We start from the raw sequence: 26,989 nt of genomic DNA on the forward strand, positions 1-26,989 counted from the left end.
AAGGTGTAGATGACTGTTAATTTAACTCCCCAAAAGGAAAAATAATGAAGTTCACCAAAATTTGGAAATTCTTAATTTATGGATGTTGTTACTGGAGGATGTTACTCTTGGGAAAGTGAATGAAACTGGCAGCAGTGAGCGCATAGCTTGCTTTACGGCTTCAGTCGGAATAGTGCGGTATGAAGCTGCCTGTTCCAACCACTGTCTTGTTTATTTTGTGCTGAACAGCAAGCAGGATCAGATAGGTCACAAAGGCAAAGCGAAAGAGAATGAATCGCAATCATGAGTGTAACAATTGGCAACTCTGCAGCAGGGCGAGCAAGGCAGCCATTTAATCTTTTAGTAATTCAGGCTGCCATAAATAACATAGGAATAAATCTAATTGAGGTGAAGGAGACGCAGGAGCACTTGGAGCCTGGCAGAATTAGTAGCAACAGGAGTCTCAATGACCGGGACGGCAGGATCGAGTGTCATGGGATCAGCGGGGCTGAGGCGGCAAGGAGAGAAGAGCCGCGTTGTCAGGTGGAGGTGAAGCGATGGGACGGACAGAATCCCGCCGGAACCTTTTGCTGGATGTTTGAGTTGAATGAGTTATTTATAAATACTTTTATTTTTATATTTAAAAAAAATGACATGTGATTATGCAACAGGCTTTTTCAATTTACAAAACATTAACATTACATTTATTTTAAAACATTTAAATAGCTTACTAAATACATTATAATTCAATAATACAATATAGGCATGTTGCAAAGTGCCCCGCCCCTGTGTGTATTTTGTGTTGTATGTTGTGTGTTAATGTTGATGTATAGTCATTGGTACACAGTATATAAACGGGTCTGTGTAACACAAGTGTTTAAAATGTATATTTGTATTTAGGCACGAGGATTGCACAGCACTTCACTTGCAAGTAAAATGTAATAATATGTGAGCACGGGGAACTGCACTTTATTAATTCACGTGCAGTTGTACCGCGACTCCAACTGAATGATTGATTAGCAATCAAGTCTCAGTACAGCTGCATAAAAGCAGCATGTTTTCACTCACACAGCATGCTTTCACTAATTTTTCACTCTGGGTTGTGTGTTCGGTGAGTGGAGAATGGGTGTGGAGAGGAGAGAGTTAAAAACGAGAAAACTAAACTAAGTAAAATATGTAACCGTTGATTTGACTCACCGTGTTTGTCTATTAGTCCACTGTTTGTTTAAGTGTTAGTCTGTTTTGTTTGTCTGTTTATTTTGGCCTAAGTGCCATGTGCTGTTTTTGTTACAACCTTTTTATTTACTGTCTGTTCATTTATTGAATGCTGAGCGCAAGAAAGTGCTCAGCTTCCCCAAAACTCCACCTCTTTGTTTATTTCCTGGTTCCTGTTTCTGGTCTGACGTCACCCACTACAGCCGTCTTTGTGACAAGGCAATATAGGTATAATTGTATTGTAAACATTAAATTTCATTTATTTATATTTATGTAATTAGTGGTGGGCATGTGACTGTGCTTTGAGCTTGACCTGACAATCTGGTTATAGTCTTGAAATAAATCCAAAACTCAGGTTGTGAGATGTTTTGTATGTGTTGTACAGTACTAATGAACTGCAGTGCCATGTGACCATGCCGGTCTTGCTGAATGCTTAAAAAAGTGTCAGGCATCATCACTTGAAGTAATATTTTACCACACATCCATAGGTCATCCTGAATATTTTTTAATAAATAACAATATTAATACTAAAGAGCACAACACCAGTTCAGTGTTAGATTCTCAATTCAGGTTGAAACTTGTAAGTTCAGTGTCAAAACACAAAAGGGCATTGGTTGTGTTCTTTGTAAACTTGGTTGCTTTTCTGCAGAAGAATCCACCCATAACCAACACAGAAATGCATAAAGGCTCTGTGTGTTATTCTCCCATGTGGCTTCTTTTTTTTTTTTTGGCTTCTCAGTCATGAGCTGCGAAGCCGAAACGGGAGCCGACCACTTAGAGTCTGGAGGAAGAGCTACCCTCAACTATGGATTCCCTGAGGTTTCCCCCTAAACCAAAAATATGTGAGTAGGGGCTTTTTCCTTACCTGAGTGCTGAACAGTTCATATTTAGTTCTGCGGGGTACGTAGTCGAGCGTGTATCAGCTGCCCTTTTCATTCATTTTTCAATATTTTGGGGGGTTTGGTGGCATGCGCCACTGTAGGGTGTGTTAATCGTTATTATTTTTCCATTCATGGTTTGGCAGCTTCGTCTTTTGGGGGGAGGTGGCTCTTAGCCACTTCCTAACTGTGGCACCTGGATGCATTTAACCGTTCATGTTTTTTCCAGCCGGCCTCACGCAGGTAGCTTTTGCCCACCCACGGACGAGGCCTCCGGCCAAATTTATTATTCACTCAGGCCCTGAGCGCCCTTCACAGTTTATTAAATCATCTGCAATTGCAATCATTCATTTATTCATTGAGTGCGGATTCTCCATGCCGAGTAATACATACATTGTGCTCTTCTGTTCTAGTTATTTCAGGTGTTCTTCATTGTTTACATTAACAGCGCAGCTTGTAAAATTTATCTAAAATACAACTGGAAACAAGACCAAGCAGGCTTTATTTCCAAGTAAGAATGTCTGCACAGTGGCATGAATCACTGATGAGTTACCACAGTAGTAATGTTTTCTTTTTTTGTCTTACCGATTTATAAGAATGACTATGAACTAATACACACTAGAGGCCTGATTTTGATAACACAGTCGTAAGCGCAAAGGCAAGGCGCAGTCATTACGGTAGCGCTGCAGGGAGTGGCCTGTGCCAAGAAAGTGATTTTGATCAGATTTAGAGCCAGTGCAAGTGTAATCTGATGCAATGTCTTTACGCAACGCCAATCACTGCCGAGTGGTGACATTCACCACTGCCAAATCAGTCAGTAACATTCCCTTTAGGAAGCTGTTTGCGCCTGCACCAGGACGCTCAGCAATTTTGAATTGTGAAAAAGAATAAGCAGCACTAGCACTTAGCTTCCCCTCGTTTTATATATATATATATATATAAATATATATATATATATAAATGAATGTTATTTATTGACAGCCAAAAAGGTGGTCGGTTTTTCCAACCAGATTATATATATATATATATATATATTCTTAACAATCCGATGAATTTTGAACACGAACGATGTGTCACATTGACCGTAAATGAATTTATTATATATATATATATATTATATATATATAAATATATATATTATATATATATATATATATATAGAGAGAGAGAGAGAGAGAGAGAGAGAGAGAGAGAGAGAGAGAGAGAGAGAGAGAGAGAGAGAGAGAGATCCCTCACAGTTTAAAATAATTGTATATGTATTCAGCATGTTTTTTTTTTATTCATTCATGTATTGAGTGTAAACCTATACGATTCATTAAAAAAAACATTCTCAAAAGCATTAATTATCTATTTGGTTTAATAAATGCCTAGTAAAAGCATGTGTGATGATGGTTTATCACAAAACAACAATTAATAATGAATAGAGCCCAATGTACATGTTTTATTGATGCCGCAATTAAGTAAACAAACAAAAATAAACAAAAAAATGCAGTCAAAATGACAGTTCTTTGTTTTGTTTGCTGTTTTTTCTGCAGATCCCATTCACCCTCTGTTACATTTATAGCCCTAGAAGAGACTAACAAAGGGCTAGCGAGACAACAGCTGAACCATAGGCCAGCACAGAGTTCTCCTGCCCAAAGTCCACCCGGTGCCGATGGCACATCACTCAGGAGAACCATATATGTGTGTGTAATTTCCTTTTCTTGTTACGTAAAGTCTACTTTTCAGGAGGAGTGGAATAGTCTGTCTGGAATAAACAATAACCTTTCCAGACTGGCTGATACAGCTAAGCAGTACTAGCCCCCACCAGTGATGTTGACCACAAACAATTTTAATTAACAGGTGAAAATGTATTAATACATGCAATACAGTTTACATGAGCTTTAAAGTTTGAAAATACTGTATCTGTCTTATTATAATCCAGCTGTTACCTTGTACTGTACTAATTACCTTTACTCACTGCTACCTATTGTGAAAGATATTCGCCACACATGCTCACCTCAGGTTCTTTTCCAGCACTAGTGACTGACGCACACACCAGGAAATTAATTTTTAAACACGAGGTAACACACTTTTTATTTTGAACAGAAATAAAAATAGAAATAAAAAAAACCTAGCTCTTTGGAGCGCTGACTACACACAGCAGGAACCTAGCTAAATAAACAGGACAGCTAATCTGTTTACCTGTTAAAATGAACACACACAGTTACAAAACAAAACAAACAAGTCCACATTGTACCTTTTAAGCAACACACACTCAGGATCTACCAGACTGGCTGCTCTCTTTAAATATTGGCAGTTGGCTCTAATTTACAATAACGAGCCAACTGCCAAAACAATAAAACAATTAACAAATAATAATTAAATTAAGGCTTTTCAGCCTGTGACCTTCTAGGAGGTGCAGACCTGTGCTGCCCAGGACTACACTTTCTCACACTATATAAAAAATGTTTTTTTTTATAAATATGTAGTTGTCTGATCGTTTTTCGTAATATTGATTAATAGTAAATTAATAACAATAGTAAATAGTGCATATGTAATATACTTTTTTATTTAATCAAAGTACAGTTGGATAATATTCTGTTGTAAGAAAAAAAACACGCAGAAATTGTATTTTTGGTTTTGCAACTTCAATAAAACAATATGGGTGAAGAAATTCCACAGTACATAACTATTAAACTAAATAGTCTGATATCTTTGCCTTACTGCATTGTTGAAATAATCATTTTAAAAAACTTTGGGAAACAGTATTTATTTAAAATAAGACCTGCTTTAACATAAATGATTCAATGTAAAATAAAAATGGCAAATTATCAATAGACGAAATCAGTTCAAACAATTTACAATGGTACACAATTGACTTGAAAGTTGCAAGTCAGCGCTGTGTGTGTTGTTAGTGCCCTTCTAGCACCATCTGCACAACCATCCTGGATTTCAGCTGCAAAGTTGGCTGACTCCTGATCTTCCTCCTCATTGGGTGGTGGATTTTGTCCCTCATTTCAATGATGCAGGCACCTCCATCTATTTTTGAGTCGACTGTCATCTCCACACTCATACGGCTGCGAGTAAGCACGTATGTGACAGGAGAGATCTGTGCTGGATATCGGGTGCATGTGTGATCCTGCAGGGGAGGGTCGGAAGCCCTGTTTGACTCGGCTGTCAATCATGGCAGTGACATGAAGAGGGTTTGTTGCAGGGACCTCTTTCATTGGTTCAGCGGCAGGTCTTGTGGGAGATGCTCAACCTCATAAAAATGACGCTCTTCCAAGCAGGATACGATCCAGGAGAAGCTCTTGCAGGACACCTAGAATAACCCAGAGAGAGAGAGAGAGAGTCAGGTCTGGACACAGCAGCCAGTGGCAGTAGAGCCTAAGAAAAAAGGCAGCAGAGATGGTTGAGGAAGAGAGCCACTCGATTTGGTTTGGTTAAGTGCCCATACTGTTAGGTACAGTCCTGGGACATTTGTTATTTAGTTTAGCGGGACCTGGGCAGCCATGTGAAAGTAAACTGAGGGAATAGAAGAGTGTCATTGTATATTGTGCCTCACAAGCTAGCAGAGGCTACGAGACCCTGCTTTGTATTTTTATTTACACTTTTTATTTTCTCCTCGTGATTACAAACAGTTATTTCTGCACTTGCAATACCTGTGGACGATACCATTGTTGGTAGCCACCCTGAGAGTGTCGACAGCAAGAAGCACCTCTGTGTTTGTTCTTCCCCACTAGGGATACCATTACTGGTACACTAGTGGCGGCTACCTGCAATTGCACCCGACTGCTTGTGAAATTATAAATAAATCCTGTGCACTGTGTGTCACCTCAAATACACTTTCTGACTCCTGTGTAATCAGTGAACCACCCACACAATTAAGACTGCGGTTTTCAGCATACGGTTTTTGTGTCCAAGGGTGTGTCCACTGTGTTCTGCAGTGTTTGATCCCATGCCATGTTTATAAGTTACGTCGTCTCAGCAAACATTATTTTTTTCTTTTCTTACTTATCCCAAAATGGAACCTTCCTTCCAACAGCTTACTATTTCTGCTTGAGATAAATCTCACTGTGAATTTGTTGTACTTGCATAATAAGTACAGAAAATGCAAACGAGTTTCAGTTTGACAGGTGTAATTGTTTGATTGTCCAGCAGGTGGGTGTATTGTGGGGTCCTAAACACCCTTCAATAACAAAAAAAAGTTTACATTCAAGTTTTAGTACACATTTCAGTGTAGTCAACCACATAATCATCACATTGTTAATAATTCTCTGTCCTGTTCACAACCTAATCCACTGAAATTTCTACCTGACAAAACGTTCTTTGATTTGTATACTGTACGTTCCTCTAGTTCCTAAAAGCTACTTGAAACCAGGACAGCATCCAGACAACTCTTGAAGGATTACAATGAATCAGCTGCAACCCACCCCATTCACCCACAACTCTGTGTGAAAATGTGTCTCTTACTCCCTATCCTGAAACTATCTACTCAGCTTTCAAATGTTTCTTGTGGTCCTGGTTTCCGTACTTAAAAATGTACCTTGACAACTCAATTACTGTCTGTGTTTTCTTTCTGTAAAGTTAAGTGTTTTCATGTTGCTACAAATAGACAATAGTTGCCAATAGTAAATTAGTTGTTTATGTTAAAATAGCTGATATTAAATCATTTCACAGTTTGTAAAGACCACACCAAAATATTTGTATTTTAAATTATACATACAAACATTATCGATAAATCACATTCTCCATTTACAACCAATCTCTCTCTCTCTCTCTCTCTCTCTCTCTCTCTCTCTATATATATATATATATATATATATATATATATATATATATATATATATATATATATATATATATATATATATATATACACACACACACACAAACACACACTTTTTCATGTAGCATTTAATTCTGTGTGCTTCTGAGCACAAAAAGTTTTATTTTGCAGGGTTAATGAACACACTGTACAAAAACAAATCATGCAATGCTTTAGGCTTCCTGTAACTCTTTAACAGTGTAAGGCTGACATCTTCAGTTCAATCTTATATTTGCACCCAAGAACTGCTATTTAATTGATCAGGGTCTGCAGCAATTGTATGGTTCTGCACTAAGGCCCTGGTAGCACACAGGTAGCTACTCTGGTTGCTGAATGGAATGGTGCCATATTTTAATATAGAGTACAGTATGGACCATTAGACATGAAACTAAGTGTGTTACGCTGGTAATGCAGTGGTCTTCTACTGTATAGGAAATATGTATGAGATATATGACAGTCATATTGCATCCTCTGGTGGACATAGTTGAAAATATATAATATTGTATATTTATTTAAACAACACATGTGGTTATGCATTTAGCATGGGATAAGTCTTTAACTTTACCCATCACATTTATATAGACTTTCTTTGTATGATCACATACTGAAGCATAATACCAGGCTGAGTAATATGGGTTTAACCACGTTGGCAGAACTACATGATGTCTTTAGAAAACAGAAAAACTACAGTAGCTGGCCTTCATCTTGTATACAAATTAATACTGCTTGCACGCATGTGCCACAAACGTCTGTATTATTAAAATGTATTAGTTCAAAATAAAGAAATTGGTATATGCTTTTTATTACTTAGTTTTTAACATAAATACACTTTGTTTGTTTGTTTATTTATTTCTCAAATTGTCCATGTACAAAAATATACAATTCCCTTGTAAATAGAACAGACGTCTCTTCAAGGATGCTAATAAATCACCAGCAAACTTAACTTGGCCAAAGATATTTTATTACACCAAGAGACCGAATTCAGTTTTTATACTGAACTGGTATTATATTAATTACGGTAACACTACACGTATTTCCTTTAATTTGCCTTTCAAAATCACAAAACAAATTGATACAGAACTATTGTTTTATTTTTAGTCCATTTACATGTAGTATCCCGATATAACAAAATATTTTAAAGTTCTATACGATACTGAAAATTACGTAACCCCCCCCCCCCCCCCCCCCCCCCCCCCCCCCCAAAAAAAAATTTTTTAAAAATAGGAGTTAAGGGCCAAGGTTAAAGGTACGCTATGACAGCTAAGCCACATTTCTTTCTTTCTTTCTTTCTTTTTTTAAATACCCCTTGTTTCTGAGCATCGAAACACAAACAAGGAATATAGTAAAGAGATACGACATTAAAACAGATACATAGAATATATAGATATGGACTTTTTTAAAATCGAATCTATCTTGGCAACAAAATTACTACGGTTTATGTTTGCAAACATGCCCTTTAAATACATGGCATTGCGATTTTAAATGTTTATCACGCCTGAAATGTGGAAGTTGCCTGCCAAAACCCGGAAGAAATCATACCCTAAACAAAAGGGGCGTAAGTTCATATTCCTCTGATGTTTTGATAGTTTCTGTTTCCTGGTTTGGTAATGCATTAACGTTACAGTAAACTCAGGACACGGGTTTTTAATACAGTCAAATAACAAGCAGCCGGTCAGATTTTATTCGGTAGCGTCGTGAATATAGCTTACTTAAAAAAAAAAATTATAATAATGTGCTTTTGAAGACCAAGTTTAGAGTAAACGGTACAACTCGTTACAATGGATAAGATAACTAAAGGTTTGTTTATGTAACGCATTTCGATAAACATGTTATAGAAAATAATACCTATACTGTTGGGCATTAGCGAATGTTTTTATTTATTTATTTATTTATTTATTTATTTTGTACTTGGTTATAATGTCACCAGCAGTGTTTGAAGTTGTGGGTTTATGAAGCAATAAAAAAAAAAAAAATACAAAAAAAATTGACCTCAGCCATTTACGGATCAGATCAGCTCGTTTTACCCTTTCAAAAGGTGGCAGCCCTAGTCGCTCGATATATTTCGTATCAAACATCCTGTTGGGTCTTTCCCATATTACTGAACGATGTATTTGTAAAAGTATTAAATTGATCATCATTTGAATTTATTCCCACAATTCTACAACTGCCACACTAAATTATTTAAACTGCGAAACCTTTTCTTTTGGCAATTTCATAATTGTTGCAGAGGGATCCCATGTCTTACATGTAAATTCTGGGGATGTTGATAGGATTAGCTTTTTCAGGAAACGACACTGAATTTGTATTTAAACATATTTATTTAATTATTTATTTTTAAATGCATCTGTATGTTTATAATGTGTTTTCTGCTGATAGATATTGGGGACATTCAATCCAGACTGCTGGATCACAGACCAGTGGTACAAGGAGAGATACGTTTCTTTGTGAGGGAATTTGAAGTAAGTCTTGTGCATATAATGATCACTGTAAAGCATTCTTGTGTGTGTTCGATTGTTAACATCTATTTTTGCAGTTTATAATAGCATAATCCTTTGCAGCCGTCCTTAACTGTAGGTAATTGACCGCCTTTTTTTCGGTGCTTTTGGCTTAGTACACTTAATTTTAATTGTTATCAACAGGTAATGACTGCTGTGTCAGACAATAATGGTGAAATACAAGCACCTGCCTCTAAGGGCTATCGACAGTATCTTAAAGTCACAATAGGAGTGTTTGACTATATTTGGAAACAATACATTTCTTGGTTCTGAAAGTTTTAATGATGCTGTTTTTGTGGCTGTTATTTCTTCCCACAGGAGAAGAGGGGTTTGCGAGAGAAAAGATTACTTGAAAACCTTAACAACATGATCATAGGTGCAAATGACCAAACCATTCCAAAGTGTACTGAGGCAATGCAGCATAGACTTTTTGCGGCTCTTACAAGATGTAAGTATACAGAAATCACAGGGCATGATAAACTATTCTTACCTACTATTAGCAGTATATCTTTTTGTTTTTTGAAGAGGTAGGCACAGGTAGGAGTTTTGGAACTGTTCACCCGTTGATAAAAGTACCTGGGTATCCTGTTTGGGTAAGTTCAAGCTCAGATATCCCAGCATTGAATTAGCGGTTTCATTACAATCCCAATTGGGTTTCATAGTGGATAATAATAGTAATTACAGTAAACATTACTTATAATTACAATGTGGATAATATGAGCAGGAGATCTATCCAGTAATGCTACAGAACAGAATCATTTTCAAAAAATACAATACAAAACTATGTAACTAATATATTTTGTAACTTTTCTTCTAGTGGAGGCTGCGAACCATATGGCACAAAGAATCCACCTGAGGGAGCAAGAAGCAGAACAGGTAATCCTTCATGCTGCAATTCTTATAGAAGAACTATATGTCCAGATTCAGACCAGAAGAAAAAATATTATTGACTAGTTATTGAAATACAAAAAGATATATAACTTTAATGTAATCATCTTTACGAATGGGTCGTTTCAAATGACATTTAGAACAGAAATATAGTATTTTTATCCATCGCAAAAAGTAAGAACAGGGAAATAATGTTTTATATTAAAATTACTTCAGTGAGATAAATAATTAAGATTTTAACATTATGCATTACTTGGCAGTTAGCCTATATATTTGCAAAGCAGTTTCCAGTGTGTTGTGGATATAACCAGCAAACAATTCTCAATATGTAACTCTTTGGGGAGAGAGTAGGGGTTCCACACAAATTGAGTTGAGAGAGTTCAGCATGTCAGTAACCCTCCTTTGCTAAACCACAATGATGAAGGCAAATGTGTCCTTAGTAATTTGTGTGTATGGGGAATTTCATAGGTATTAAGTTTATATTCAAAACCTTAGAACTTATTCACAGATTTTGCTACATGTTATTTTAAAATGGCAATTCTGAACTGTAATGCCATATTTTAGTTTAATGAAGGCAAAAATAAATTGATATAAATTGTGTAATGTCAGATGTGACGTTACAGTATTATAATATTTTGAATCTCTTCAAATTATAATTACCAGCAAATTAGTAAGTTTTTACTATGCTTACTTGTGTAATAATAAAATTATGTAAACCCACAATACAAATAAAATAACACCTGGGATACCTTTTTTCCCCCCCACAAGATTTATGGTTGATATGGTTTATTTCTAATTTAAGTCTAACGCAGGGATGGACTTATTTGTTACTGAAATCTTGATGTCTTACTTGATACATCAGCTACCTCTTCAGACCTATAAACCCAGTCTAATTCTCACAGGAGAAAAAAAATAAGGACATTAACAACTCCTGTGAGAATAACACTGTTGAACTGTACCCTCTAAGGAAGCTGTGTAAATCACAGATGTTAAAAAAAAAAAAAACTACTTTTTTTTTTTTTTTTTTCTGCAAACTGCCATTGTAAATTGCAATGTGTTGCGTATTAGCAGTGAAACATTGGTTGATATGCCGTAGATGTTTCATTATTTTGGGGATATTTCAGGGTCCTGTAATTTACTCACAGACCACAGGTTTGGAACCTCCTCCATATGGTACTAGATTTAGATGAACCCTGCACAGTATGGGTGTGCCTGCTCACACGGTGAACCGTGATGTTTTTCATGACGATACGATTATCGATACAATGACCCCTTTATCTGTTTTTTTGTTTTGTTTTTTGTGTATAATTTTGACTGCTAACATAAACATGAGCATGCATTAATGTGTGTCTACACAGATAATTAGAGCCTCACCTTCCATTCACTGTTTTAAGGGTGTTTTTGTCAAGTCCGCTGGCAGCTGAGCGGAGGCGGTTATTAATGTTGGTAATCTCATAAGGCCTGCTCATACTAGTTTAAAATACAGCGTGGATTCGTCTCATGTTCTTGATAAGAGTCGTGCTGTGTATAAAATGTGTAAGGCTCAAATTTGCAGGGCTCCACCCTGGGACTAAAATGGTTGCAAGTTTAAACAGTTTTTTTGAGGTTAGGCGCATTGGTGCCTGTAACGCAAAAATGCTGCCTCTTCCTTTAAAAGCATGTGTCAATATTTATGAATGTGCTAGGACGTTGGTCTGTAAGGGGAAACAAACACATGTTTTAATAAACTGAAGTGTGAGAAGTACAGTAACAAATACACTAATAATAATAACAATGTCGTTGAATCAGAACACTGGAGCTGCAGCGTGCTATTTCCCACGTTACACTGTACACAATTAGAGGTGCCGTCACCAATTCCACACACAACATTTGCAAAATATTTAAAATATAAACATGCTAAGTTCATTGCAGTCATCAGCTGCATAGATTAACCACTCCGCAGAATGAGGCAACAAACAAGTGAGTACAGACATTAAGTTACTGTTGTAGTATCACTTTAGTGTCTTGAGTTTTTGTATTTTAAGCAGTTGAATATGGTAGAAACTAACTTGCTCCTGAAGTGGCACCCAGCAATTGAATATGGCGAACTATTTTTTTTTTGGCTGGGAGCCATTGGCTCCTAAGACAAAAACCTTGTCTGGAGTCCTGAGTTGTATTTAAAAGGAAAACTGGAAACAAAAAGCAAAACAGGCTGTGAAGCTTATTTGACCAAAAGTGCTTTACCAGTACTATTGCAAACACTTGCACAAGCAAATGAGACAATTGTGTGATTTTTATGTTTCGTGCTTAATTTACTGTATCGTATCGTGACCGTCATATTGCGATACGTATTGTGACCCTCATATCGCGATATGTATTGTGGCCCTCGCATTGCGATATGTGTCGTATCGTGAAGACACTGCCCAGCCCTATTGCATAGGTAATGTACAGGTGTAAAAATGGGAACTACAGTACATCCGATTTAAAATAATTATAGAAAACAGGTGATGATCTAATCTATTATATTAATTGGTTTAAAACTAAAATGTTTGTACTTGTAATTAACAGTTTAAGACTTGCATTACAGACATGAACTTGAACTTGAACATGAATCAGTTTAACAAATAAATATTTTACAGTATAGTCATTATATGTATACAGTAAATTCCGCAACCAACCACTTGAGGGACTGAATAAAATAATTTCATAGAAAGGTGGTCCTTGTTGAAGGAGATATGATGGACCAAAGTAGGCTGGCTGAGAGTGTTCCTAATGGGTAAACTTGTCATCAGGAGGGAGTTCACTTTACACCTGAAACACCAGGCATAACGTATCCTCTGTACCCATCAAAAAATGTCAGTAAACTACAATGAGCATATTTGTGATAATGATAAATTTATTTATTATCATTGTTAATCCTGCAAAGACCAATATTCCATGAAATGTGTGTTCACTGACCTGCGTTCCCATAATTTCTCCTGTAGAGTACCAAGCTCCATGCCTGTCAGGAGAGACGCAAGGCTGAATGGGAAGCCTTCATGAAGGAGCAGACTGTTAAGAAAGAAGCTGTAGATGAGGAGCATGCAAAAGCAGTGGGTCGACTGAGCACACACTATTCTGACATGAAGAAAGATTTGACCAAATTTGCACCTTTCTGAATGTTGCTGTTGCTTATGTTTTAAATTAAAAAAAAAAAAAAAAAACTGTGTGAAGAAGTGTAGTTTCCATTTGTTATACTTGGCTTAAGAATGCAGTAAAATTACAAATAGTTCTGATTGTATAGAACCCATTGAAAGCTTTCTGAGTGAAAGACATGTTGGCAAATACACACTTCTCACCTACAGTTAGCAAATATTTAAAACCAACAATGCTTTGAAGAAGCACATATTTACCTACAAGATAACAAATTATAATACTGGCAATAGTTGTTTAACAGCATAAATTAAGTCTTAGTGATAGCTTTAGTGTATCAGTTAAGAGAAAAAGCAGCTTTATCACATAACTTTACAAATGAGGGGTCGAAAAAATGAAATGTATAGCGGTCTACGCTGTGGACAATGCCTTTCAAATGATGTAAAAGGACTGGAGTGCCTGGAAGTGTTAAACTTCCCACATATCTTTGTGTTTGGGAGTACACCAGCCCTAAACAATGGCTGTGTGTTTGAATGGATGGCTGTGTATCAAGCCACATTCCTGGCATCATTTTGGAAACGTGATTAACGTTAGAAAAGGAGACAATAAATATTTGAGTTTACTTTCAATAACATTGACCAGTGGCTGTTTTTTTTTTTATTTTGGGGTTTTTTTGTAAGTTGTTTTTTTTCACGTTCACAATGGGGGTGATGGCTTCATCAATCAGTGTGAGGGGAAAAAAAGAACACCAAACCACACTGCAGTTATGTGTGGAAAGATGCAGATGGCTGTAAAATCATCTGTTTTGAGAAATCCCAGTTGCCTTTGATGGTGGGTTTAAATGAAAATCACATCCGTCCTTATGATTTACTAAACACACTCATAACAAATGTCTCCCTCAGCTTCCCTATCCAGTTTGTTGATTTCATTTGAAACATAACATAATTTAATCAAGTCAAAACTGGAACTGCAACTTGCAAGTGGAGATGTCAAAAAGATCAGAATATCAAACAACTGACATTTCAATCAAGTCCTAGTTAAACACACCCGGCACTTCTGGCCATTAAATGCCAAGGCCTCCATCACATTTTAATCACGTGACTATAGAAGAAACTACAGAAAAAGCAGATGGTGCTTCATTTGTGACGCACATGTTGTTAAATAAAGAGTATAATGAAGTTGTTAAGTCTATTCAGAGTTTTACCTATTTTTTTTTTATATGTAAATCTTTGTTCTGAAAGGCGAGGGGCAACCGCACTGTCCCGATATGATTTTTGTTATATGCATTAGTGCTGAAAAGTTGAAAGGCTATGCCACCCAAACCAATAATTGTTTTCTTTGTTTATTCCCAAGTAGCTTTTTTTTTGGTTGCATGTTATGTTTGCATTATCATTACTATCACCAGTATTATAAGAGATTTGGGTAGAAAATGACATATGCACGGGATTCTGGAGGCAGTAGTCTGTGTTTAAACAGTCATAATTACAGTTGTGAGGAGGGATTTTATTTGAATTGCAGTGTCAGTATTGACCAAATGTTTTCATTTCTCTGATTGATTTTGAAAATGTAATTGTGGAAAGGGATTATACCCCCCTCCCCCAAAGAAAAAAAAAAGTTAAATCGAAGAAAGGGAACTTTAGTTCATTCCAGATATTCTTCCATTCTAGTTAGCTTCAAATAAATGGACATGATATAGTGTTTCAATTAATGTTTGTTTAAATATTTCCCTCAGCACTATTCTCAATAGATGACATTGTGTAACCTTTCCACTGTGTGCCAGTGGCCTTGAAAGAACCATTCTTGTTTTTGTCTCCTTTTTCTATCAGCATCATTGTGTTCTTCCTGTTATGGAACAAGTTTGCTGATTCTGGAGTTGTTCAAGAAATGCACTTCTGTGCCAACAATAATTGTGTAGAAACAATACAACTAGGAAGCACTGATCTTTAAATTGCTTGTGGAGAGCTAGATGCCCTATGTGCCTACCTAGCGCCGACGAAAAGGGTTAGTTTGTAAACAAACATGACATTAATATTATGTTACTGTTTTAGAGCATGTCCCTCATGAAAGCGAGCTTATAAAGTGCACTGTTATAAATGTGGGCTTTCTAATCATGCAGTAACATATTGCTGTTAATTGATTTTATTTTAGTACAGCATTACGCCTCTTTTGTTGTTTCCACTGTCATATCCAGTTCTATTCTCTGTAATCATTGTTATCATGAAAATGATCTGTTTTTAAATAATCTGAAAGTTCAATGTATGTACCTGGCTTGATGTTTTAGTAATATGTAAACCTTAAATGCGTTGATTTACTAATAACTTTAGTAGTCGATAGTTGTACATTTAAAAGAAATACTGTATTGGTTGAGAACTTATTGTAAATGAAAAATACCAATCTGATTCCTTGGGGGGGGGGTGACAAGATGATTACCTACTAGAAACATAAATAATAAACAGATAGGAAGAACTAAATAGAAATCGATGAGGGTAGAATTTTATTGCATAATGATCTCATGAACATAATACTCTCAAAACAGTCAAACAAAACTGTCAAGTCGACAAATGTTACAGCTTTTCTCGGTGCCTTACACACTGAAGAATTCATTAGCTGACACGTCAATCTATTAAGTTTTGGCTTGAATATGTTAACCGTACTTTACTGGTTCTGTCATATATATTACCTATCTACCATTTCATCAAAATATGCTGGCCTCCTGCATACTGATGAGCCAGTCTGCTAGCTGTGTATATGTAAAACATCAGTGCAAGATCTCAGATCAACCTGTAGTAGCTGTCTAGTTGCAATAAAATTATTAACACCACCTGTACAATAAGAGACTTCGAATATCCAAGCTCAGATACTGTTATAATGTAAAATATTTATTGTGTGTATGTATGTATATTTAGTGGCCAGTAGGTGTCAGTATTATATCACTATCATTCCAACTTCTGAAGTATGACAGCTCAATATTTTATGTAAAGTATGACATCAGACTTGAGGGGGCCAGATTTTTTGAAGGTGGTAATGTTCAGAATTACTTAAGCAATAACTACAGGGTGCATTGAGTATAAAGAGGTAACGGGCTTCTGAATGGATGCTACCTGTAAATACCTTGTACCGAACACTGCTTCACCCGAAACAGATATTTACCTAATTCATTATCTTCCAGCCCTGGCACCCTGGGTTTGAATCCTACTGTAAATAGTTAATATCACAAAACCACCACACAGTTATCCCTTAATCTGCTGTACATGCTGTCTGATTTATATTAATTTAGTAAAATGATGCTTCACTGTTCAACCGGCCTACATCAAGGGGTACACTGGTGGAATAAAGATACTGGAACTCACAACCCCTATCATTAGGTGTCCATTGACTAATCAAATAATATAATCAGTTTTGCCATATTAGTTAAATATAGCGTAACCTCTGGTTCCCAATATCGACCATAAATTCAGAAATATTAAGAGACAAAAACAGATTTAACTTTTAAAAGACAGAAAAAAAAATTGATAAACAACAATGCTTAACAGCAGTATAGTCTAAAGAAATACATGAATACAATAATAATAATAATAATAATAATAATAATAATAATAATAATAATAATAACACTAAAAGAGAAATAAAGTGCATGAATCAGGAAACAAGCTTTAAACCGGGTATTGCGCAATATGATCTAACCATTATTTCATAGACTTTGTAGTGGCATTCAGTATTTACTCACTTATTGGGTGACACGTGAAAAGATAGGACACTCGAACTGTTTGGGAGGGAATGATTCAGTTCAACTGCTGACATACAGGAGTTTGTTCAGTTTTGGATGGCTCACATAGATAAAGCAAAAATAGTTTGTTTAAAGTGGCAATTCATTTATATTAAATGTGTATGTGTAATTTCATTTCATATCCTGAAAAAAATGTGGCTGGAAATATATTTAATTCTGTATTTCGTGCCTTCACGGTCTGCTAACGTTTTTGCTTTAGATTATAGAACATTGGTTTCTATAATAGGCCCCCATCACTCTGTCTATCTATCTATCTATCTATATATCTATCTATATATATATATATATATATATATATACACACAGTGCCTATAGAAAGTCTACACCCCCTTGAACTTTTTTCACATTGTGTTGTGTCAGTGCCTCAGAGTTTCATGCATTTAAATTAGTGGATTTTTTTCCACTTATCTACACACCACATTCCACACTGTTAAGGAGAAAAACGTTTTTATTGAGAAAAAAATTATATATTAAAAATACAAAACTGAAAGATCATAATTGATTTAATTATGATTAATAAAGTCTCCACCCCCCTGAGTTAATACTTGGTGGAAGCACCTTTGGCAGCAATTACAGCTGTGAGTCTGTTGGGATAGGTCCCTACCAACTTAGCACACCTATTTGACCATTCTTCTTTACAAAACGGTTCAAGCTCTGTCAAGTTTCTAGGGGAGCGCTGATGGACAGCAATCTTCAAGTGATGCCAGAAATTTTCAGTTGGATTAGGGTCGTGGCTTGACTGGACCACTCAAGGACATTTACCTTTTTGTTCCTTAGCACTCCACTGTAGCTTTGGCTGTGTGCCTTGTGTCGTTGTCATGCTGAAAGGTGAACTTCCATCCCAGTTTCAGCTTTGTTGCAGAGGGCAGCAGGTTTTCCTCAAGGACTTCTCTGTACTTTGCTCCATTCATTTTTCCTTCTGTACTGACAAGTGCCCCAGTCCCTGCTGATGAGAAACATCCCCATAACATGATGCTGCCACCACCATGCTTCACAGTAGGGATGGTGTTCTTTGGGTTATGCACTATGTTGGGTTTGCGCCATACATAACGCTTTGAAATTAGACCAAAAAGTTCCATTTTAGTTTCATCAGACCACAAAACTTTTTGCCACATGGCTACAGAATCTCCTGAGTGTTTTTTAGCATACTTCAAATGGGATTCAAGGTGGGCTTTCTTGAGTAATGGCTTCCTTCTTGCCACCCTACCATATAGGCCAGATTTGTGGAGTACTTGGGATATTGTTGTCACATGCACACTTTGACCAGTTTTGGCGATAAAAGCCTGTAGCTCTTGCAAAGTTGCCGCTGGCCTCTTGGTAGTCTCTCGGATCAGTCTCTTTCTTGCTCGGTCATGCAGTTTGGAGGGATGGCCTAATCCAGGTAGGGACTTGCTGGTGCCATAAACCTTCCACTTCTTAATAATCATCTTGACCTTGCTCGAAGGGATATTCAAGGCCTTTGATATTTTTTTATGACTGTCCCCTGATCTGTGCCTTTCAACAACATTGTGCCAGAGTTCTTTTGAAAGCGCCTTGGTGCTCATGGTTGAATCTTTGCTTTCAAATGCACTACCCAGCAGAGGGAACATACAGGAACTGTTGAATTTATCCTGAAATCTTGCAAATCACTACAATTTAACACAGGTGGAGGCTACTTAACTTGGTGTGTGATTTTGAAGGCGATTGGTTGCATCTGAGCTAATTAAGGATTCTATTACAAAGGACGTATAGATAAATAAAAATAAAAAAAATAATGCATTTTAATTCCAGGCAACAAAAGATGAAAATTTTTGAAAGGGGGTGTAGACTTTCTATAGGCACATATAATGTATAGATGACACAAAACGTGTGTGTCACAGCATATCTTAATTTATACAAAATGGTCTGCTCGCATTACAAAATACATTTCAGTAGCATTAAATGAAATTCAGCTGGATAAACTGTACTGAACTGATTGTTCCAGTAAACACCTCTTATATTCATTGGAAAGACAGCAGTAAAGAAATGTGCTCCTGTGCCTTATCTGAACCGTAAAGCAGGGTCCTTGGAGTCTGTTTAAACAGTGTCTCTGGTAATAAAGAGTTATCTATGACAGTAAAACACAGCTGCCAATGTAGAAACAATGCAGTCCACATCATTTCCTCAAGAATATACAAGGAATGTGATTAACTTTTGTTCCTAATATTCTTTCTTGAGTTTGTCAACTTCCCAGAAATCTGTGAAAAAATAATTCACAAAGCTGTATTATGAATTAAGTTTTGACACTTTGGTTTCCTTTATTTATCAGTCTTGAGTTATAACAAATTGTTGACAAATAGCTAGCCTGGTGGCTCTGAGTTTATGTTATTTCTTAAGTGCTTTAAAATGTTTTATACATCAATGGAAAGATTCACTGCACTCTGATTGGTTGGGCTAGAGGGATACAATCCTAAAATATGCCCATAGAATGTTTTTTAACAACATCAGAAAAAACAATCAAACAGTATCAGTCCATCAGTTTTATTTGTAACAAAATGTTGTTTAAAGTAAATTTCAACCTTTTCAGTAACGTGTCAGTTGAAGAATGGGCAACTTACCGGAAAATAATACAAGCACCTTAGAGATGTCTATGGACGCTGTGAAAGTAGTACTGTTAGACAAACTTAAAAACCCTACTAATATTAGCAGGGTGGTCAAACACATTTTTCGATTTAAACAGAAAAAAATCGAAATGGATTTTATTAAAGTTGTTTTTACCTAACTTAAAGATATCTGAAACCATTAAAAAACCTTTACAAATCACATCTTTGATCTTTAGTCTTATCTATGCTGTAAAGTAATTGTTGACATAGTTCAAATAGTCATTCATGGGGGCTCCCGAGTGGCGCATCCGGTAAAGGCACTCCGCGTGGAATGCAGGATGCGCCCTATAGCCTAGAGGTCGCTGGTTTGGGTCCAGGCTATTCCACTGCCGACCATGGTTGGGAGTTTCCAGGGGGTGGTGCACAATTGGCCGAGCACCACCTGGGTGGGGAGGGTCTAGGTCGGCCAGGTGTCCACAGCTCACCACACACCAGCAACTCCTGTAGACTGGCCAGGCACCTGAAGGCCTGCCTGTTAGCTACCTGTGGCTGCATGGTCCTCAGACACTTTAGCTCCGAGGTGGTTGCATGGCAGGCCTGCAGAGTGAAAAGAAGCAGACAGCAGACATTTCAGAGGAATTGTGTGTCCATATTCATCCCTCCCAAGTCAGCATAGGGTTGACAGCAGTAAGCCAGGTAGAAATAAAATTAATTTAACATTCAAAATTGGGGAGAATATAAGAAAAATAATTGCCGATTCCAAATAAAAAAATAAGATCATTCATATCAGTATGTTATTGTTGTCTTTTTAACGGATAAGTTTTCCATTAATGGATAAACGGTTTCTCTAATATTTATTTGTTTATATATTTCATAGATTTGTTACGGATGTGTCTATTTAAATTCATTAAATTCTGCTTTAATATTTGATGTGCTTTCATTGCCAACATCTCATCTTCGGTGAGAAGCATTTTGTGTAATTTTTCAGAAGTTTCATTTTCTTCATAATAAGTCAGTCTTCAGGTAATTTCAATCAAAAGTTTTATTCAGGAACAAAGCAAATCCTAAGACAGTACAGGATGCAATCACAGGATAATACTGTAAGCAAAGCTACAGGTCTCAGCAGGTAGAATCTTGAGCAACAACACTGCAGGTACACCTACAGGTCTCAGCAGGTGGTATTCAAGCCCCATAACAATAGTGACATACATTAATATACTGTGCAGGTTACTGCCCACAGGGAGTGGAACTCCACCTAGAGGGAGTGGAAATCTCCTACTTTCATTAATGAACAGAGTTGGCCCCCCTTTACTTGAGGCGCGCCAGCGGATGCCCAGTGACACGGCACCAAAAGCACAGCAGAAGTTTATGCATTCGAACCAGTTTTAGCTAGATTGATTGTGGTTCGCACCTGTGGAGTAAAATCAGTTTTAGACAACTTATGCATAAACAAGGGTCATTTGCCCGAAGTTACAACTTTTGAGCCATAAAAAAAACAGTTTCTTATCTCGACTCTCAGATACACAGGCACCTCAAAGTTACAGACATTACAAAGACAGTGCAACGATAAGCAGTACATTTAAAAAGTCTTACATTAAACACAGGAAAATCACAGAATGTTTCAGTGATTTAACATTTAACCCTTCCGCTCCGGTGAACATTCGACCTGTTGGAGGTCTGACTGGCATAACTTCATTTTCGGGTTGTGTATCCGGACAAATATCCACTGAAAGTATACCGTATTATTTCTAAACAGCTGAGAGTCTGAATATTATTAAGACGTTATCACCCTATGATGAAATATACCCTATGATCACCTAGTTTTAATGTAAAAAAATAAGTTTTAAAATGTATACTCGAAAATGTATTTTTCTGTAGAAATGTCTCCAGAACTCCTATCCAAAAACTGTAACAGTATCAGTGGTAGCCACAATACTCGGGAACTAGGATCAGATTTTTTTTTTATAAATACCATGTCTGGTTTTGATTTTACACCAAATTGTTTGACGGGTGCGCAATGTGAAGAAGTTCACCATCAGATAGATCTGTCAACATCTTCTGTAAAAAAATAAATAAATAATTAATTAAAAATTATTTCGGGTTGGTAAGCATTCTTGGTTATATAAAGCAATTTAGTATGCTTTCCGGTAAAATAATAGTATATCTGGTAATTGAAACCAAAACGTAAGATACTGAAATGCTGCAACCCATAATAAAAGGTATCTCTATTGGCCTGGGGTTTTAGTGAAATGCATTTGTACTTGTGGATCACTGAATCTTCCAACAGAAAAAAAAACTCACTTGTCTAGCTTTCTGTCTATCTAACTTTAGTTTTGAAAGTATATAAAACCATACCTGATTGGTTGAGTCTTTGGTGATGTCAGTCATTTGGGAAGCAACCAATGGTGGTTTAAAACGACTTAAAATGGGCGAGTAATATCACCATTACATCATTGCTTATATATGAACGATTTCTAGCAGTGCCATAACAGATTTTTAGTACAAGTCTTGTTCATTACCAGTAGTATAAGTGAATGAGTTTAGTTGATGTAGTCTGGCTCTAGCCAAATTGCCTCTTGGCTGCAAAGTCATTCTTTAATAAACCAAAGTTGATTTCTTTAGAATTTTAGGTGTTATTAGTTGAAACCCTGGGATCTAAAATGTGAAGACTCTTGTGGTTTTGTACTGTGTCTATAAACACAGCAGTATATGATGTTTACTTGAGAGCTTGAATACTGAAACTTAAGTTTCACAATACTTGTATTCCAAGTGAACAAATGCAGCTGAACTGCTTCAAATACTATAGATAATAATACATTAATCAAAAGTTAGCTTAATTACTAAGCATGTTTACAAAGCACAGACCAGTCTTTAAATAGACAACCTGCTATCTGCACCATTCATTCATCTGGTTTTATTGCTTAAAAAATGCTTGGAATTTAGAATCAGTAAAGCAAAGTATTTTCTTAATAGCATGCAAAGGTTAATCACCCATTATCTTTGACTGTGGCTTCTGTAGGAAGACTGTTTAAAAAGATATAAATGATGTCCAAGACAATGTCAAATGAAGATAAAAACTTAACAGCGCACTCACATGTTTTTAAAAAATGATTCCAGCTTCCCTTACTAGCTGTGTTGTTTCGTTAATGAAGTTGACTCATCCAAAGAAATACAGTTTGTTTTTGTGTCTGAGACAGACTTGCACGCAGCCAAACCTAGTCTGAGGTACAGATAACAGCCAGTAACAACAACAGCCTTCCTCAGTCAATCAATTGAGAACAATAGCCAGAAAGGACACGAAGGATGACTTATCATCACTACACTAAAAGACACAGTAATACTGGAAGTGCATGCTTGTTTTTTTCCTGCATATGAGGAATGTCTGGATCTGAAGCCAACATACTTCTGCAGAACAGCAGGGTTTTTCCTTTTTAATTAGTATCTGTTTCTTATGTTGTAAAGATTGATGTGAATGCTTCATCAGGTGATCCTCTTACATATATCACCCAGCATGTTTTATTCAAAGTCAGCTACATTGCTGTACACAAATACAGTACTTCTTAGGCTAGATTGATTGTTGTTTTTACCATGGCTAAATAAACCATTTTCTGTTTTTTAATTTAAAAAAAAGCTTTTCTGAAAGAATGTGTGTCATTTATGCCTTAATATATTTTTTATAATGGTACTAGTACTGGGCAATAATTTAGATTTGCATTGAGTTACTTCCTGAAACTCATGAAAAGGTTAAATAAATTTAGTGAATACCCAACCAAACACACATATCTCATGATCAGACATTAAAGGCTGGTTTTACAAACTCATTTAAGCACTAATCTGGGTCTACCCAATGTAACCTTAGATAAGGTAGTCCTAGATTAATGCTAATCAATATCTAGGAAATAGCCATTAGAGTGGCCTTTCACCTCTAGTCCTGGGTTTTTAGAACTACACCTATTTAAGAAAAAAGTGGCTGGTAAATGGGCAGCCAATACTGCCTGCTTGGGTAGATTATTATTTCTTACAAGATGGTGATTTCTGCAAAACCCCATTCACCCTGCTTAAGTGATGCATGAGTACAGAATGGACATTACACATAAAAACAGAAGAAATATTGGTTGTTTTTTGGACCATTTCGTGCCTTCCATGCAAAATTGGGATAAACTACAAAAGTCCAACTTTTCAAAGCTGAGAATTGATGTGTCAGCCAGAACGTGAAATGTCACCCATAGGCAAGATGATGAAATGATAGCTGTATGACAATGATGAAAATCTGACAAGGCTATTTGTATTATTCGACCATACTAACTTTTGTACTTGATAACATTAATTTAAATCTGATTGATGCCTATTATTAATATGTTTTTGTGACTAGTTTGAAGTTATTATTATGCTTCAATAGTAACAAAATCGAGTTATTAATCAAATGTATTAAAATGTTTGGATATACTGTTACTTGATTGATTACTGTCTGGTTCACAGTCATCTTCAAATAATGTTTGAATATGTTTTGTTATGAAAATAAGTTTTCACCAATTCATATTGCTGCTAATGTATTTATTTTCAGAAGGTTTGCATCTGTGCTACATGTTTTTTCAATTTTCGTTTTTTTTTTTTTTGGGGGGGGGGGGGGGGGGGGGGGTCTGCTTGACAGTCTTGCACTAGGGCCCAGTAAATCCTAGACTGTTTTAGCCCCGTATCAGAGCTGTTTATACATCTTCCTGAACCTGACGTCATTGCCCACGTACACCACATCATCCGGCTGCAGGAACTTATTTGAATTTGTTTCAAATTGTCTTAAGTATCGCTCACTAGTCACTAGTCAGAGAGAGAGAGCATGTTTATCCAAGTGTGATAAGCTTGACAATATGTTGAGGCGTCTGTCCATGTTTTTATACTTTTAGCTGCTATAGCCTATTCATTTAAACAACATTTTAATTATTTAAACATGTTTGTAAGTGTTTTTTCTACTATTACAGTAATGATATTGTAACACAATGAAAGAATGAATGAATGAATAAATAAATAGCCTAAATGCAAAATGCCCATTCTCCCACACTGTCAGTTCTACAGTTCAGAATGACCAGGCTCCTGGTGACGAACAGGGCATGAAATGACAACCAAACATTGTGGTTCTGACCTCAGCTGACAACCAGAGTAGGCTTGAAAATGCATCTCTGGTCTTGGTATTTAATTTATACAATTACCATTGCAGTAGTCATTTTACTAACGTTACAAAATTACATTTTGTCAAAATATTAAAAAAAAGCGTGTCTAAAACTGAAAGTCCATTAATTTAACTCATCAGTTGCATCCCAGATGACACCTACTGCCAGCAACAGCTTGTATTGCAACTGTCATCAGCAGTAGCCATAAAAAATTGCAAAACTTTTTGCCACATAGTGCAAGGATTTTTGACCAAATCCTGTGTAAAATTGCGGAATGGGTGGTATGGTATTGAGGGTCAGAGTTTTTAATTCTAAAGTGCATTTTTCCTACTTTATTGATACCATACATGTTGAAGTAAAATATCATAGGTTGTTGCAAAAAGAAAAACAGAACAAAAGTGCAGTTTTTCACATCTCATTGTAAAATGTACTTTCAGGTATCTTCAAAGGGGGGGGCTTTTATAATTAATACAAATTAAGGTTTTCTTTCAAAATTCAAGTATAAATTAAAACGCCCCATAAAATAACAAATCTATAATACTGCATTGATTTTTTTTTTTGTTTTGTTTTGTTTTTTGTTTTAGTGTGTCCAATTACAATTTCCCCCCGATTTTTTCCCAGTACCCAATCGGTTTTCCCCTCACCGCAGCAATTCCCCACATGGCTCTGGAGACCCAAAGGTTCAGTGGGTGTCCTCCCATCCCACGACCAAGCCAACTTCCTTTTTCATTCAGGAATTTGTGAGCGGATGTCTGTGAGCTACCGACCTCTGAAGTGCAAAGGCCAGCCCTGTAGATGTCCGCCCTTGAGTTCACTGGGCACCTGGCCAGCAGGTTTGGCTGTAGTGTGATGAGAAACAGTCCCTGCCTGTTTTGCCTCCCTAACTCACTGGACCGTCAAAGCCAATGCGACGGAGTCTCCAGACCAGCCTACCTCGCACAGCCAGGGTGCAAACCTACACAGCACGTCGCTGCGTTTCTACGTAATTCAGCTTTAGCATTGTTGGCGTTTTGAAGTACTACTGTAAAGTTATTGTATTAAAACACTGCAGTATTTTAAGAAGTTACATTTTTGTAATCATACACTGTTTGTGTGATCAAGCTGTGAAATCTATATATTATACTAGTGGTGGCTCAAGTGTGGCTCCTGGTGAAATGCTGGGTGACGCACACTTTGCAGCTTGAATTAACTTTATTATTGTTGTTCTCTCTATTTGTTCATCTTAATTATTCTCCTTCACGCCCCTTCTCTCTCTTCTGTTTCTTTGAGCCTGCACAGATATTTTGTCACTTGATGACCTTCGACACTGCTCACTGGCGCATGTGTATTTCGATCACCTTGAGTGAAAGCCGGATGTGCAGTTGAAAGGGAATTTAAAAATTCTGAATTAACTCTTTAAGGACTGGGATTGTGTTAACATGATCGTACTGAAGTCAATGGAATGAATGTTAAAACTTTATAATGCATTAGTAAGACCTCATCCAGAATATTGTGTTTAGTTCTGGTCACCTCACTACAAAAAGGATATTGCTGCTCTAGAAAGAGTGTAAAGAAAAAAAGAGCGACCAGAATTATTCCTGGTTTAAAAGGGATGTCATGTGCAGACAGGCTAAAAGAAATAAATCGATTCAGTGTTCAGCAAAGAAGACTACGCAGCGATCTGATTCAAGCATTCAGAATTCTAAAAGGTGTTGACAATGTCGCCCAAGGGGACTTTTTTGACCTAAAAAAAGAAACAAGTACCACGAGTCACAAATGGAGATTAGGTAAAGGGGCATTCAAAACTTAAAATAGGAGGCACTTTTTTACACAGGGAATTGTGGGAGTCTGGAACCAACTCCCCAGTAATGCTGTTGAAGCTGACACTCTTGGATCCTTCAAGAAGCTGCTTGATGAGATTCTGGAATCAATAAGCTACCAACAACCAAATGAGCATGATGGGCCAAATGGCCTCCTCTCGTTTGTAACCTTTCTTATGTTCTTAAGTGGGCTTCTAGGACCGCGTTCGTGTAAAAAATGCACTTCATTTTGATGACTTACAGGACCACTGTACTTTGCAGTACCTGCTTGAAACACATATTGTTGGATAGGGAAGGGATT

At 36.7% G+C, this 26,989-nt stretch overlaps 1 protein-coding gene across 1 annotated transcript; it reads left to right on the forward strand.

Annotated features, from left to right (window-relative positions):
- Nucleotides 1-8,259: 8,259 nt before the first annotated feature.
- bloc1s5 (biogenesis of lysosomal organelles complex-1, subunit 5, muted) lies at nucleotides 8,260-15,809 on the forward strand. The gene is made up of 5 exons (XM_041245190.1): nucleotides 8,260-8,679; nucleotides 9,259-9,341; nucleotides 9,696-9,825; nucleotides 10,195-10,253; nucleotides 13,229-15,809. The coding sequence occupies exons 1-5, from the start codon at nucleotides 8,661-8,663 to the stop codon at nucleotides 13,400-13,402; spliced, it is 465 nt and encodes a 154-aa protein (XP_041101124.1). The 5' UTR covers nucleotides 8,260-8,660; the 3' UTR covers nucleotides 13,403-15,809.
- The last annotated feature ends 11,180 nt before the right edge of the window (nucleotides 15,810-26,989 follow it).

The sequence above is a fragment of the Polyodon spathula genome, chromosome 3 (assembly GCF_017654505.1).
Source record: "Polyodon spathula isolate WHYD16114869_AA chromosome 3, ASM1765450v1, whole genome shotgun sequence".
Classification (NCBI taxonomy): domain Eukaryota; kingdom Metazoa; phylum Chordata; class Actinopteri; order Acipenseriformes; family Polyodontidae; genus Polyodon; species Polyodon spathula.